The 14,253-nt window shown below is 32.2% G+C and overlaps 1 protein-coding gene across 1 annotated transcript in view; it reads left to right on the forward strand.

The window, feature by feature from the left end:
• Positions 1 to 2,710: 2,710 nt before the first annotated feature.
• The window catches only part of LOC142342195 (neuronal acetylcholine receptor subunit alpha-6-like), a 30,116-nt gene continuing 18,573 nt past the window's right edge, over positions 2,711 to 14,253 (forward strand). Inside the window, exon 1 of the mRNA XM_075393434.1 lies at positions 2,711 to 3,525. Coding sequence (XP_075249549.1) covers positions 3,110 to 3,525 — 416 coding nt within the window. The 5' untranslated portion in view covers positions 2,711 to 3,109. The remainder of the gene's footprint in view (positions 3,526 to 14,253) is intronic.

Below are 14,253 nucleotides of genomic sequence, written 5' to 3' on the forward strand. Positions count from 1 at the left end.
CGAAATTTTTTGACCACCGATCATTGTTTTGATGACCAAATCGTCAATTTCAGTCCATTTTGGCTCATTTTTGGTGGGCAGGCTCCACTTTAGCTATAATTGGGGATAAAATAAAAAAAATTGGACTCAGGGAACCATTTTGGTTAAGTTTTCAATTATTTCCAAAAAAGTATCCGCGCTCGATGAGGCTTAACTTTTTCGATCACCGAACATTGTTTTGGACACAGAATTGTCAATTTTACTCCAATTGTGCTCATTTTTGGTTGGTATCCTCCACTTCAGCCGTAATTGGTGATGAAATTAAACAATTGGTCTGACCGAACCATTTTGAACTAGTTTTAATCTATTTCCAAAAAAAAGTATCCGAAACTTTTTGACCACCGATCATTGTTTTGATGACCAAATCGTCAATTTCAGTCCATTTTGGCTCATTTTTGGTGGGCAGGCTCCACTTTAGCCATAATTGGGGATAGAATAAAAAAAATTGGACTCAGGGAACCATTTTGGTTAAGTTTTTAATTATTTCCAAAAAAGTATCCGCGCTCGATGAGGCTTAACTTTTTCGATCACCGAACATTGTTTTGGACACAGAATTGTGAATTTTACTCCAATTGTGCTCATTTTTGGTTGGTATCCTCCACTTCAGCCATAATTGGTGATGCAATTAAACAATTGGTCTGACCGAACCATATTGAGTTAGTTTTAATTTATTTCCAAAAAAAAGTATCCGAAATTTTTTGATGACCGATCATTGTTTTGATGACCAAATCGTCAATTTCAGTCCAATTGTGCTCATTTTGGTGGGCAGGCTGCACTTTAGCCATAATTGGGGATAAAATAAAAAAATTGGACTCAGGGAACCATTTTGGTTAAGTTTTCAATTATTTCCAAAAAAGTATCCGCGCTCGATGAGGCTTAACTTTTTCGATCACCGAACATTGTTTTGGACACAGAATCGTCAATTTCAGTACAATAGTACAGATTAAATGCTCAGTTGGCGTATAGCTGTCATTTGACCACGGGGGGTCAATTCTTTGCTGCATCATATAGAAAAAAATGATCCAAAAATAAAATTTTTCGATAATTTCACTACTTTTGTCTCCTTTCAACACTTTCCAGTTCCACTTGCATCTAACTATTTTTTGAAGAATTGCAGGTATAATTTGAAAAAAGATTATAGTAAAATATCAAAAACCAAGGTTGGGGGGTCAATTATTCGCTGCATCATATAGAGAAAAATGATCCAAATATAAAATTTTTTCCATAATTTCACTAAATTTGTCTCCTTTCAACACATTTTTCAGTTTCAGTTGCACCCAACAAATTTTTTTGAAAAATTTCAAGCATAATTTGAAAGGGGATAACAGGAAGATTCCAAAAACCTAGTGTGGGAGGTCGGTTTTCAGACAAATGAAATGCAAATATCATTTTTTATATTATTTTTAAATCATTTTTTTCTCTATGACGGAGCGAAATTTCGACCACCAAACTAGGTTTTTGAGTTCTTGCTGTAATCTACTTTCAAATTACTCTTAAAGGTTTGCAAAAATTTCAGTTGGATGCAAGTGAAACTGGAAAGTGTTGAAGGGAGACAAAAGTAGTGCAAATATCAAAAATTTTTTCTTAAATCAGTTCTTCTATATAGTACTGAGCGAAAAATCGAACATCCCAACCTAGGTTGGAGGGGTCGGTTTTTCCCTCAATTTTATAGAAAAAGTGATTGAAAATCAAGTTTTTTGATAAACCTTAAACATATGGATTTGTGGAATTTTGGAACCCTCTCTGTCTTCATCTTCAAGGAATAGCACTGCACCCCAGGATGTAATTTTTTTTCGGTCTGGTGAACGCACGAAAGTCTGGACATGAACGCACGATGGTCTGGATTTGAACGCACGATGGTCTGGACATGAACGCACGATGGTCTGGACATGAACGCACGAAAAATTTGGCGTTGAACGCACGAATTTGAGTTGGAGCGCACGATGGTCTGGACAAGAACGCACGAAAGTCTGGACATATACTGTTTCGGTCTGGGATGGTCTGGACATATTTGTCTTCGAACGCACGAAAAACGCACGAAAAATTTGGAACGCACGAAAGTCTGGACATATCCACTTTCCGTCTGGGACGGTCTGGACATAGGCACTTTGAGTCTGGGACGGTCTGGACATAGGCACTTTCCGTCTGGACCTGTCTGGACATATCTGGTTTCGGTCTGGGACCTCAGCCTGGGAAATAATGACAAACATTAATCACGTGTTTCATGTGGGATTTGGTCTTTTCCTTTGGTCATGAGAATGCTTGATATAAGGTCCTTCAATGTGAATTACAAGACTGCTACCCCTTGTAGGGATCCAGAAATCCCTTCTGACGACAAATGATCTCATCCATGCTCATGTTGACGAAAATCTTTCAATTTTCCTATCTTCTAATATTTTGTCAGAAAAAATTGTTCAATAAAAGCTTTTACCCAAAAATTCTGACAGAAATTGATGTCAAAAAATACATCGTCGTGCAAAATTACGCCATAATCTGTTAGAATTTTGCAAGATAACAAATACTGACCACGCACCTTACCGCGCCTTAAGTTATTTGCTAGACTTCAAGTATATTTGACGATCCAATTTAATCTCTCGATTTGGGTACATCTGCATGAAATGTCTCCTTGATTTTACTAAAGCTCTTCACAATTATTAACAGTAATCATGTTAGTTTTTCTGATTTGAGACACCATTTCGCTGTTAAACTGAGAATTATTTCTGTTGAATAATCAGATGAATTGAACTCGCATTTTACTTTAACAGCTATTTCTTCAGAAAATGAACCCATGCACCGTTATTCTGAACAGGTTTTCAACGGAGACATCATTTATATAATTATTTGAACTTATTAGGTGGATAATCTTTTGCTTAGACGTGCACAGTACTGATATGTGCAAGTAGACTTGCATTTAGACTGATCCAGTATTGATGTTGACTTGCAGTTCAGTTCGGGTTTATGTGGTCTGCAAAACATCTTAAACCCTTGAACAGGCGCCAGTTTGAAACCCATCATAGACCGTCGGGCCCTAAATGCACCATAACATTTTTCGATATTAACTGTTTCAATCATGTTTCTGTTTAAAATTTTGCTCACCGTTTTAATCGCAACCCAAAATGCAATAATCAATGCTTCCGATGCCAATAATTACTACAACAAGACATCACTTTCTGAAGAACTTCTGAAAGGCTACAACAGATTTACCCGTCCTGTCAGATCAGACCAGACAACTATCAATGTCACATTCGACATCTCGCTCTATCGTCTTGCAGGGTTTGATGTCAAAGAGGAGACTATCACAACGTTGCTATGGCAACGGATGGATTGGAGGGATGAAATTATCCAGTGGGATCCGAAGCAAAACGATAACGTCACTCTACTCAGATTTGAAATGAATGACGTTTGGACACCCGACATATTCCCCTTCAATGACGTGGCTACCTACGATCCTAATATGTACGAAGATACCATTCCTGTAAAAATAAGGTTGGTTCAGATCATTGTCGGGTTTTCAGACACTTTTAACATTTTAGCGTTTTTAGAAACTTGAAAAACTTGAAGTATCTGTTAAAACCAAACAAGTAAGCTTGGAAATGTGCGTTTGCACATAATAAAAATATTCAACACCGAACATCCACATTTTTGACTCCACCAAATGAGGAAGAGATAGAAAACTTTCAAAAAAACCACTTAATGTTCAAAAATAATTGGTGTATCCATTTAATAAATCGCTTTAAGCTTAAACTACCATGCAAAACAAACAATAACTCATAAGAGGGCCAATGATATTGGCTAATAAGGACAGTAATAAACAAGACAAATAGCAAAATTAAACTAAAACAACAAGCATTATTTACGAAAAAAACTCATCGTCTATCTGTTTTTTTTTAATAAAAAGTCCAAATAGCATTAAAAAAACCAGCATAGACCAAATGATTTGCATTTCACCCAAAAAAAAAAGTAGCATGTCCCTATTGAGAATACCTATCAAGTAGACAGAAAACAGAAGGTGCAAACATAGAAAACAAGTTTAGTTTTTTAAAACAATTAATCTCAAAGCCATGAAAACCATTAGCTATCAAGACATTCAATTGTTTCATTTAACCCTTCATACAAAACCGTTGAGACAAAATCCAGAATGTCACAAGACTACAAAAAGAACAAATACAGGCACTTCAATTTTGCAACGAAACTGTGTCATCACAATCTCTTCACTATAAGGTCGAATTTAAGCAATTACGCTATCTTTCAATGCCTATATTGTGATATGCAAATTGTCATTAATGTGCGATTAATTTGCTGATTCGTTCAGTAAAAGAGAACGTCAAAATTTGGAAATTGTCCAAAATAAATTTACAAAAGTTATGAAAGCCAGTAGTTTAAACCCTAAAAACCATAAATTAAAAACTAAAACAGCAAAAAAGGCCGCCCTTAATTTGACTTGGCAAAAAACGCAAGCCCTTCCTTTCTGCTTTCCAATAAACCAAACATTGTACTGAATGTTACCGAAATAACTATTTTGAACAAAAATCCAGCATATCAAAAATGAAGTTTGGAAGCTTGGTTACCCCTCGAGTTATATTACCGAAAAAAATAAAGCATCAACGGAAAGCATTGGATAGATTTTTTAATAGCTCCTCCGACAACAAATAAGACTTTTGAACAATTGGACTTAGTCAGAAAACTACAAAAACAACATCGGATGGTGGCAAAATTTGAAATCTTTAAAAATATACAAAAACATAAAAACCATGAGCTTACTCAAAAACCATAAATTGATTTCACTAAAATCAAATAGTGTACCCAATTTCTACTGAACTGTTAAATGAAAACAGAGTTGACTGCAATTGGAATGATACTTGCAAAAAAAATAAGGACAGACATCAAAAAACATTCCGAACATTTTTGATTGCATAAGACCACGAGCAACGATTAGGCCAAAACAATCCTTACGCTCTCACTGCACGGCTGAAAATACCTATAATTTTTAAAAATGCGTAAAGTTTTTTTTATCGCAAACGAAATTCAGAAAAAAATTCAATATAAATTTTGCATCTTTATAAACATTTTTTTTAATTAGCAAAACACTGCAAAATTTCTATTTCCTGAAAAATCTTTTCTTGAGAAATAGAGGTACAATAAACGCAAGTCTGATTAAAATTACATCCTGTAGAGTTTGAGGTTTTTTGTTAAAAATTTTCGGCTCCAATAAAATCTTTTTCAAAACAAAACCCGGACTTGAGACTCGGAGCATTTCAGCGCTGAACCAGCATATTTCAGGAGTAAAAACTTAATTCAGTTCTGAAACATTGCACCTTCAGAAGATATTAAATTTCATCTAGAGCAGCTCTTCATAGTGATTCGATTGAGGTCATAAAAATCGCCGGGGTAAATTATCCTGGTTAGTCTGAAAAAAAATCACATCTGAAAAACTATTATGAGCAGAACAAAGTCATAATTTTGTTGCCTCTAGCTGTTAATTATTGTAACCGTTTACACGCAGTCTCACAGTCTTTATGTTTAAGCTAGTTTTTAGTTAGGAAAAACCGTGCCATTTTAGATTTGCTACACAATTTATAAATTACAAGTACCAGGCTGAAGTCCAAATCGCATATGAAGTAAACCTTGTTGGCTGGAGATAAGCTGAACTTATTATTTTTCATACAGTAAATATTACTCAGAAATCAAAACTACCCAGCCTAAACTGTGACTTGAACATAGTTATGGCCATCCAGATAAAACAGAATGCCCCTAGACTGGTTAAGCGCTGATTGCTCTGTCACCAAGCTACGGGAAGCATCCAAAACAGTAAAAACACGTGACAAAATTCGCCTGAAAGAAAAAAAATATTTTACTAAAGAAAACAAACCCTTAAACAGATTTAAAAACCGGAGCAGAACAATCTAGGACAAATACTGAGAGCATATTACAAGACTAATCCGCAGTGCAGCAAGCAACATGTATTAAAGCTTGCAAATCAAAACAAGCGCATGAAAAAAGTTTTCAGAAAAAAAACAGCAAAAATTATTAACACTTAAAATTCTTAGAAAAAAACAGCACGAAAAAAAATTTCCGCAGAAACTTAGCAAAATTTCTCATTTAGTTAGAGCACTCACTTCTGTTTCAGCCTGCATGTTCTTAGTCATGGTTCCATAGTGAACTCAAAGTTAGTAGTAGATAAAACAAGGGAATCAACCATCGGTAAAATTTGTCCCTTTCTCCTAACGCTAATCGCACATGTCGAATCGGGCCAAATTTTACTGTTTGTTGAATCCCTTGTTTTATCTACTACTATACATTCTCTCTATATTCACTTCTTTTATATTTAAAATCTATCATTTCTTGCCTCACTTAGTGCAAACCGCTAGTACAGAGTTAAGCTGGTTATTAACTGTTATCAGACGGTTCCATGAAGCGGTTTCACCGATAGTTCGGGTTCTATGAGTGAAACTGCTTCGCAGATCCCCACTGTCTCCAGTGGACGTCCCCAGATAGTTGTATAAAACTAATCAGTGAAACTGTTTCGCAGATGAGACCGTGTAACAAGCACGTAAACAAACTTGCGAAAAAACTTGAACAAAAAAGAAAACTTGGACAAAAATTGAAAGAAATATTAAAATAATAAAATTTTAAAATATCCCTTTATTGATATTTAATCAATCTAAAACTAAAACTTTCTGTCTCATTTGGCGTAGTGGTTAAATCAACGAGTCTAGTTAAGTTGCTTCATCAAACGGAAGGTTTGGGGTTCCTTCCTCACTAACTCCAGTGAACGTCCCCCGACTCTGATGAAATACTATGAAATTAAGTGAGATAAAGAAACAAATTCACAGTAAAGTTGATCAGTGAATTTGCAAAACAACTTCGTTGAACTGCTTCGCAGATCCCTACAGTGAGACTGTACATGGGACACACTGTGATGGGTATACAGTCAAAAACACTGAGATCGGTGGAAACACAGTGATGAGTGTTTTTCAGTATAACTAGTGAGATCGTGTAACAAACACGTACAACCAAACTTGCGAAAATCTGTGAAACCACTTTGTGGATTGATGAAGCCACTTCGTGGATAACTTGAACAAAAAGAGCAAAGTCAAAAACACTGAGATCGGTGGAAACACAGTGATTTGTGTTTTTCAATGTCTTCTTGAATATTATACTTATAAATATGCTCTCTGAATTGATTTCTAGTATGACCATATCTATATCTATGAAGATAAATAAATAGTCTATATTTCCTCTTTCTAAATCTATATAGTGATATATGTTTATAAACATTACACATACTACATACTAGATACTGATCAGGATCAGAATAACGATATCCCAAATGTTCTATATAATCTTTCACTTTAACCATATTTTTACATACAAAACAAGAATATTCTAATTCTTTACAATTATTACAACATTCTTTCCAAGGTTTATTTATACACTTTTTGCATTTCATTTTCATTTTTCGAAAAATTACTTCTAAATTATTTCCCTAAATAAATACATCATGTCCCAATCAACGAATACTAGTGTCATAAACTTCTGTGATGTCTGTAATCTATCCTTTGAATCAAAGAAGGGTTTATACAGGCATCAATCATACGATCTCAAACATAAGGAACTATTGGAAAAAATGTTTGAGTCTGAAGAAGAAATCTCGGAGAGGGTGTATAATTCGGATGAAGATGATTATATTATTAAAAACAAAGCCAAATCAAGGAATAAAACAACTCTGACTACTCACTCATATAGTCATAATCGTAAGTATCTAGAAAACACAGAAGATTTTGATATAAACTCCAGCCAGAACATGAGAGAAATTTATATTACTGATAAAGGTGGGAATTACAATGAAGACATAGACGAAGCAACTAATTACTCTTTAGAAGAATTTAAAAACTGTTACCAGTTCAGAAAAGTTAAGAGTTTCAAATTTAAGATCACGGTTGAATGTGATTATAAGAAGAGAACCAAAGAAGAAGTTAAAACTGCTAAAATATTTTTCAATACTGATTATATTAATAATAACGCAATATATGAATATGATGACTTCAATCAGTGGCTAGATTTCGAAAAGGAAACACATGAAGGTTATGGTTATGATTTCGAGTTTGTTGGAATAAGAAGTATTCAGTTAAACAATGAACCAACTAAAGCATCTATTGGTATTTATATAGATTTACCTCCCGATCTCAAAAGCTCTAAATCGATATTAGATGTACGTAGTTAAAAATATAATTGCTTACAACTAACTATTTTTGCTTGGCTACATCCAGCCCCACACAATGCAACTCGAGAAGGTTAATATGTAGATAAACTAATTGAACCAAAACAACAACATGAAGATGATTTTGCTTATATAATAAGAATACAGAAAATGCATAATATTAATATTTGGGTATACACACCTTGTGGTGGGGGCAAGGTAGAATTGTTTAAACAAGTGGATGATTTTGATAAAGATAGAAAAGATGCAAGAATACTAGTTTGGAGTAATGAACAAATCGAACACTGCGCCCTAATAAAAAATATAGAAACCCTGTTAGATCGCCCAAATAAAAACAACATTAAATATTATTATTGTGATAGGTGTACCTATTGGTTTTACTCACAAATTAAATATGATAAACACGAATGCAAGAACTCATTCAAACCAGAGATTGTTTGTCCTAAGGAAAAAAATATTACTTTTATAAATTAACACAAACGACAGAATATAAAAAATATTACAACTGCCGATATAGAATGTTGCATTGTTGAAGTCACAACAAATGACTGTAAATATGTAATAGCTGAACATATTCCAATAGCTGTGGTATACACCTGGCAAGGTAACTTCAAGCACTACTTCGGTCTAGGCTAGGCTGCATCAAAAGATTTGCTAGAGATCTATTAGAAATAGAAACAGAGAATAATTTCAAACATAAGGAAAAGATGTTATTCACAGAAGAAGATAATTTATATCATGCAACCAATAACACTTGTCATATCTGCAGCAAAACATGTATTAATAAAGAAAGAGATCACTGTCAAGAAACTGGTAAATATAGAGGACCAGCATGTAAAATATGTAATCTAAGATACAAACAACAAAACTTCATTCCTGTAATATTCCAAAATGGCTCTGGATATGACTTCAACCTACTATACAGTGAACTCTTCAAACAGAATAATGATAAAAAAGTAGATAACATGACACTAGCTGCTGGTAAGTCTAAGATGTTTAGCATTGATTGTCTTAACTTCTTAGATAGTTATAACTTCTTAGCTATGCCTCTAGATCAAATGGCAAAGATATACGGATGTAAAACTAAAACATTATATCCATATGAGTACTTTGGTTTGGATGATTATGACAGCGAAGCTGCCACTGGTAGCAAAGCTACCTACCAAGAAGTTGTAGGTAATCTAAAAATGGAAGACTTTGAATCCTCCCTACATAATAAATTACCAACACAAGAAGAAGCAGACAACTTTAATAATGCAAACAGTCATAAAACTGGGTAAGATCTAACTACAGAGTATTTAAAGAATGATGTGGAAATATTAGACTACTGCATGAATGAATATGTTAAACTAAGTATGAAAGAATTCTAGCTCAACCCACTACATTATGTAAGTCTCCCAGGTTATAGTTTTGATTGATGGTTAATGTCAAGCGGTGTAACATTAGATACATTACAAGATAAACAAATGCTAGATGATTTTGTTGGAGCAAAGAGAGGTGGTATATGTGGAATAATGGGTGATAGATATATAAATAACAGTGATAGTAAGACCATATGGTACATAGACGCATACAACCTATATGGTTATGCAATGATGCAAAAATTACCTTATAAGGACTTCCAATTTAATACTACTACTACTACTACTACTCTAGATACAACATTGAATACTCCAGATGATAGTGATCATGGTTACTATATAGTTTGTGATATTGATTATACTAATGAATGTAAAGAGAGAACAGAACAGTTAGCACTGATGCCTAATAAGAGAAAGATAAATGATAATGAATTAGGTTACAGAGAAAGAGATGGAGGCAAGGCAAGATCAGAGAAATTAATGTTAGACCAAATCAACAAAACAGAACATACTGTTCATTATTGGATGTTAAAGTTCTATGTTAAGATGGGAGTAAAAGTATTAAAAATATATAGAGTAATTAAATTTAAACAAGATTATATATGTAGAGATTATATACAAAACAATACAAATAAAAGAGCAACAGCTAAAACTGAAGCAGAAAAGGATGTAAGGAAATTAATGAATGACTCATTATATGGAAGAATGTGCATGAATACTCTACACTTCTTTCAAAGTAAGTTCTTACAAGATGAAGAAAAGATAATGAAAAGTGTAAGTAAACCAACATTTAAGATTATAACTAGATATAGAGATTATAGCCAAATAGAATATATAAAGAAAAAAAAGAATATAGCTCACTTGTATATTTAGGAGTAACAATACTCGAACTTAGCAAATTAAATATGTTTGATGTATTCTATAATATTCTAAAACCATCCCTCAAATATCTAACATTTCACTACATGGATATGGACAGTTTCGTATTAAGTTATAGTGAAGGTAAAATTAGTGATGAGCATATGGACTTAAGTAATCTAGACATACCTTTAAAAACTTATAATAAAGTCCCCGGCAAGTTTAAGCATGAGCTGGGGAGTAGGATTATTGAGGAATTCATAGCATCGTCCCCCAAAACATATAGCTTCAAAAATTATCCTAAAAACGCTAAAGAAAAAGGAATAAAGAAGCATAATAATGCTAGGCACATAGATTATTATGATGCATTAATGAATAATAGACAGAGAACAGTAGATGAATGCAGAATACAAAAAGTTGGCGATTACATGACAACAACAAAAACAAGTAGGATTAGTTTAAATATATTTGATGATAAAACGTTTTCCTTAATTAATATAAAAAGTTATGCATATGATAAAGAACTATATTTTTTTTAAAAGAGATTTTATAAAAAAGATTAATACTACTTCAACAGAGTTAGACAATAAATATAATAAAGACTTGTTAATAAATAATATTTTAGAACTAACCACTAATGATGATAGAAAGTTAATTGAAGCCTATATTAGATTATATAATGATCTGCAAAGCAGTTTCACTGATGAACGTAGTCATAGCTTTGCTCATCTATGAAGCAGTTTCTCTGATCTATGAAAAGACTCCATCTATGGTTTATCGATTTATAAATCTAAGTAAAAAACATAAGACTGGTTAATAGTATTCTATAATTCCTTTTATAAAATGATCAATTGCTACTCCTGGTTTAGTAGTTAGTACACTATAGATCATTACCCCTCCCAAAGTTATTTCCAAATCACTAATTCCTATAGTTAATTTGTTTTTGTTATATTCTATAATTTTTTTTATTTTACTGGTTTCCCTTTCATCTAAATAATTAGAACAACTCGAAATTATTAATTCATCATGCCAGGGTCAATAAGCTCTTCCATAGCCCGATATTGTTTTCCACAAGCTAAACATTTTTTTAACTCAGAGTAGTTTTCATCAAAAGAATTTTCATTATCCGTTTTTTACTCTTTTTATAATTTTTCAATACATATAAAATGACTAACCTAGATGAACTTATAGAATTAAACTGTCTAGAAAAACAAAACAGAAAAAATAGATTAGAAGATAAATTAAAAATAAACAAGAATATTATGGAGAAATAGAAGAGTTATTTGATCCTTTAACTAAAACTTTAAACGCAAACAATGAACACAATCTAGCATTAAGTGAACAAACATTAAGAGCAATAGATTGGCAAAATCAAGAGTTAGATAAACAAACTAAGATGATCCAGCAAGCTGGCTTCCAGTTCAATGAAGTTTTAATGAAGTCCAATGGCAAAGCTGTAGAGGAAGCTCGAGATAAACCAGGACTTTTAGTAGATAAAGACACAGCTCAAATTATTAATTTAATGTCAGTTCAATCTAACCCGCAATTAAAGTTAAAGTTCGGAAATTTAGATATTGAAATGAACGGCGTTAAACTAATTTACCAAGAAAATGCATTTATAGTTAAGGATAATATATATGAGTTGTCAAATGAATTTATAAACTTTCTTACTAACCCTAATATAAAACATGGTGAAATCGAGGAAGATGAAAACAAAATTAAAGGGTTTTTAAAGGACATTAGATATGATTTAGGAAAAGGGGATAAGAAAAGTGCTAGATATAGAACAATAAAACGTATAATAGGGGTAAAAGATGATGTATTTGGCAGGGGATTAAATAGCAACCCTAACCAACAAAGCTGCCACCACTACGCGGACCCAAATAATTTAATAGAAAGATTAGAATTATTAATACTAGAAACAAAAGCTGGTCATGATGGATTATATGACGAAATGCTAGATATATCTAAGCAAATATTATCTATGAATATTATTAATCAAGAGCAACTAGATAATTTTGTTTTTAATTATGGTAAATAAATAATGATGGAAAAACAACAACAACACTTATTAGCTAAAGAAGTATTTAGCCCTCAAATAACAAAGTTGAGAACAGAAAGAATAATACCATTATATAAAGATAAAACATGGTCAGCTGATTAAATTGATAAGTCATCTCTAAGTAAATACAATAATAATTATAAGTTTATATTAACTGTTATAGATATATTCACAAAATATGCATGGGCTATTCCATTGAAGAATAAATCTGGTTTATCTATAACTAATGGTTTTAAAATAGTATAAGGTGAAAGTCCACAGGGTGGCTCTGAAAGTAGAAAACCAGAAAAGTTATGGGTAGATAGAGGTAGTGAGTTTTACAATAAAACATTTAAACTTAACTTAAAGAATATGAAACAAAACCATATTCTACTTATAGTGACTTAAAGGCTGTGTTTGTAGAGAGATTCAATAGAACATTTTAACATATAATAAATAAACCAATGTTCATCAATGGTGATGGTAATTGGGTAAATATATTAAATGATGCTGTTTTAACATATAACAATAACATTCACTCAACAATTAATATGACACCAGTTGACGCTTCTAATAATCCTGATAAAGTTAAATATACTTTTAGTTTTAAGATTATTAAACCTAAACTTAAAGTTGGTGATTATGTTAGAAATGCAGATAAACGTAGTATCTTCTCTAAGGGATACACTTCTAATTGGAATAGAGAATTGTTTAAAGTTAATGAAGTTCTAAAAACACATACACCAACTTATAAGATATAAGATATGAATGGTGAGATAATAGAAGGTAAATATTACGAACAGGAATTATTAAAATCCGAGTTTGACTTTGAATCTAATAATAAAGTTTTAGAATCATTAGACATAATTTTTACTGTGATTAAATACAAAGATGACAAGAAATAGATTCAATCAAGCGAAACATCAATGGCGAAGCATGACCGGAGGTCCATCGGGGAAACCACTTCTCGGATCAACATTAACAAAAAACTTAACACTAAGTAAGGCTCGTGGGTTAATCCTAGAAGATAATGATAATATTGATATGAAGGATACCTATAAAATTATAAATGTACAATCCTCCAATAGATGAAAAAGATGTTGTTAATAAAGAGTATTGTGACAATAACTTATTATCCTCTTCTAATAGACATTCTACGTAGAAACACAACTGAAAAAAGAAAAGGTGAATTTGATAAAGTCATAACTAAAAGATTACAACTAAATGAAACACAAATTAATGATGAACTAATTAATGAGTTTATTGAATCAACAAATGAAGTCACAAATACTGTTAAGTTTTGAAATAAAGCTGCTGCTGATACTATCTTGAAATATAATCAATTAAAACAAGAATTTGATAATAATAAGTTTAATCAGAATATCACTAACATACAACTAGATGAAATGTTTACTACTGGGCTAAAAGAATTTAATGAAGTTAATAAAAAGACTAATTCTTTTATAGATGAAGCCCTTTTAAAGAATAAAAGGACAATAGTACAATAAATAATTGCTATACTTTTACGAAGTACGTTACTTGATAATAAAGAACAAGAAAGTCTAGAGAAGAATTATGGTTTTAAACAAGAAGATATAACGAAAGAAATAGAAAAAATTTTTACTAATTAAAATAACCGTAACTATGACTAACCCAAAAGCACCGAGTGAGAGATTACTAAATCCCAACTTGTCAACCGTTAATGAACAATACGTAAACGAAAAGATTCAAGC

The sequence above is a fragment of the Convolutriloba macropyga genome, chromosome 7, assembly GCF_964194025.1.
Source record: "Convolutriloba macropyga chromosome 7, txConMacr16.3, whole genome shotgun sequence".
In the NCBI taxonomy this organism is placed as follows: Eukaryota; Metazoa; Xenacoelomorpha; order Acoela; family Convolutidae; genus Convolutriloba; species Convolutriloba macropyga.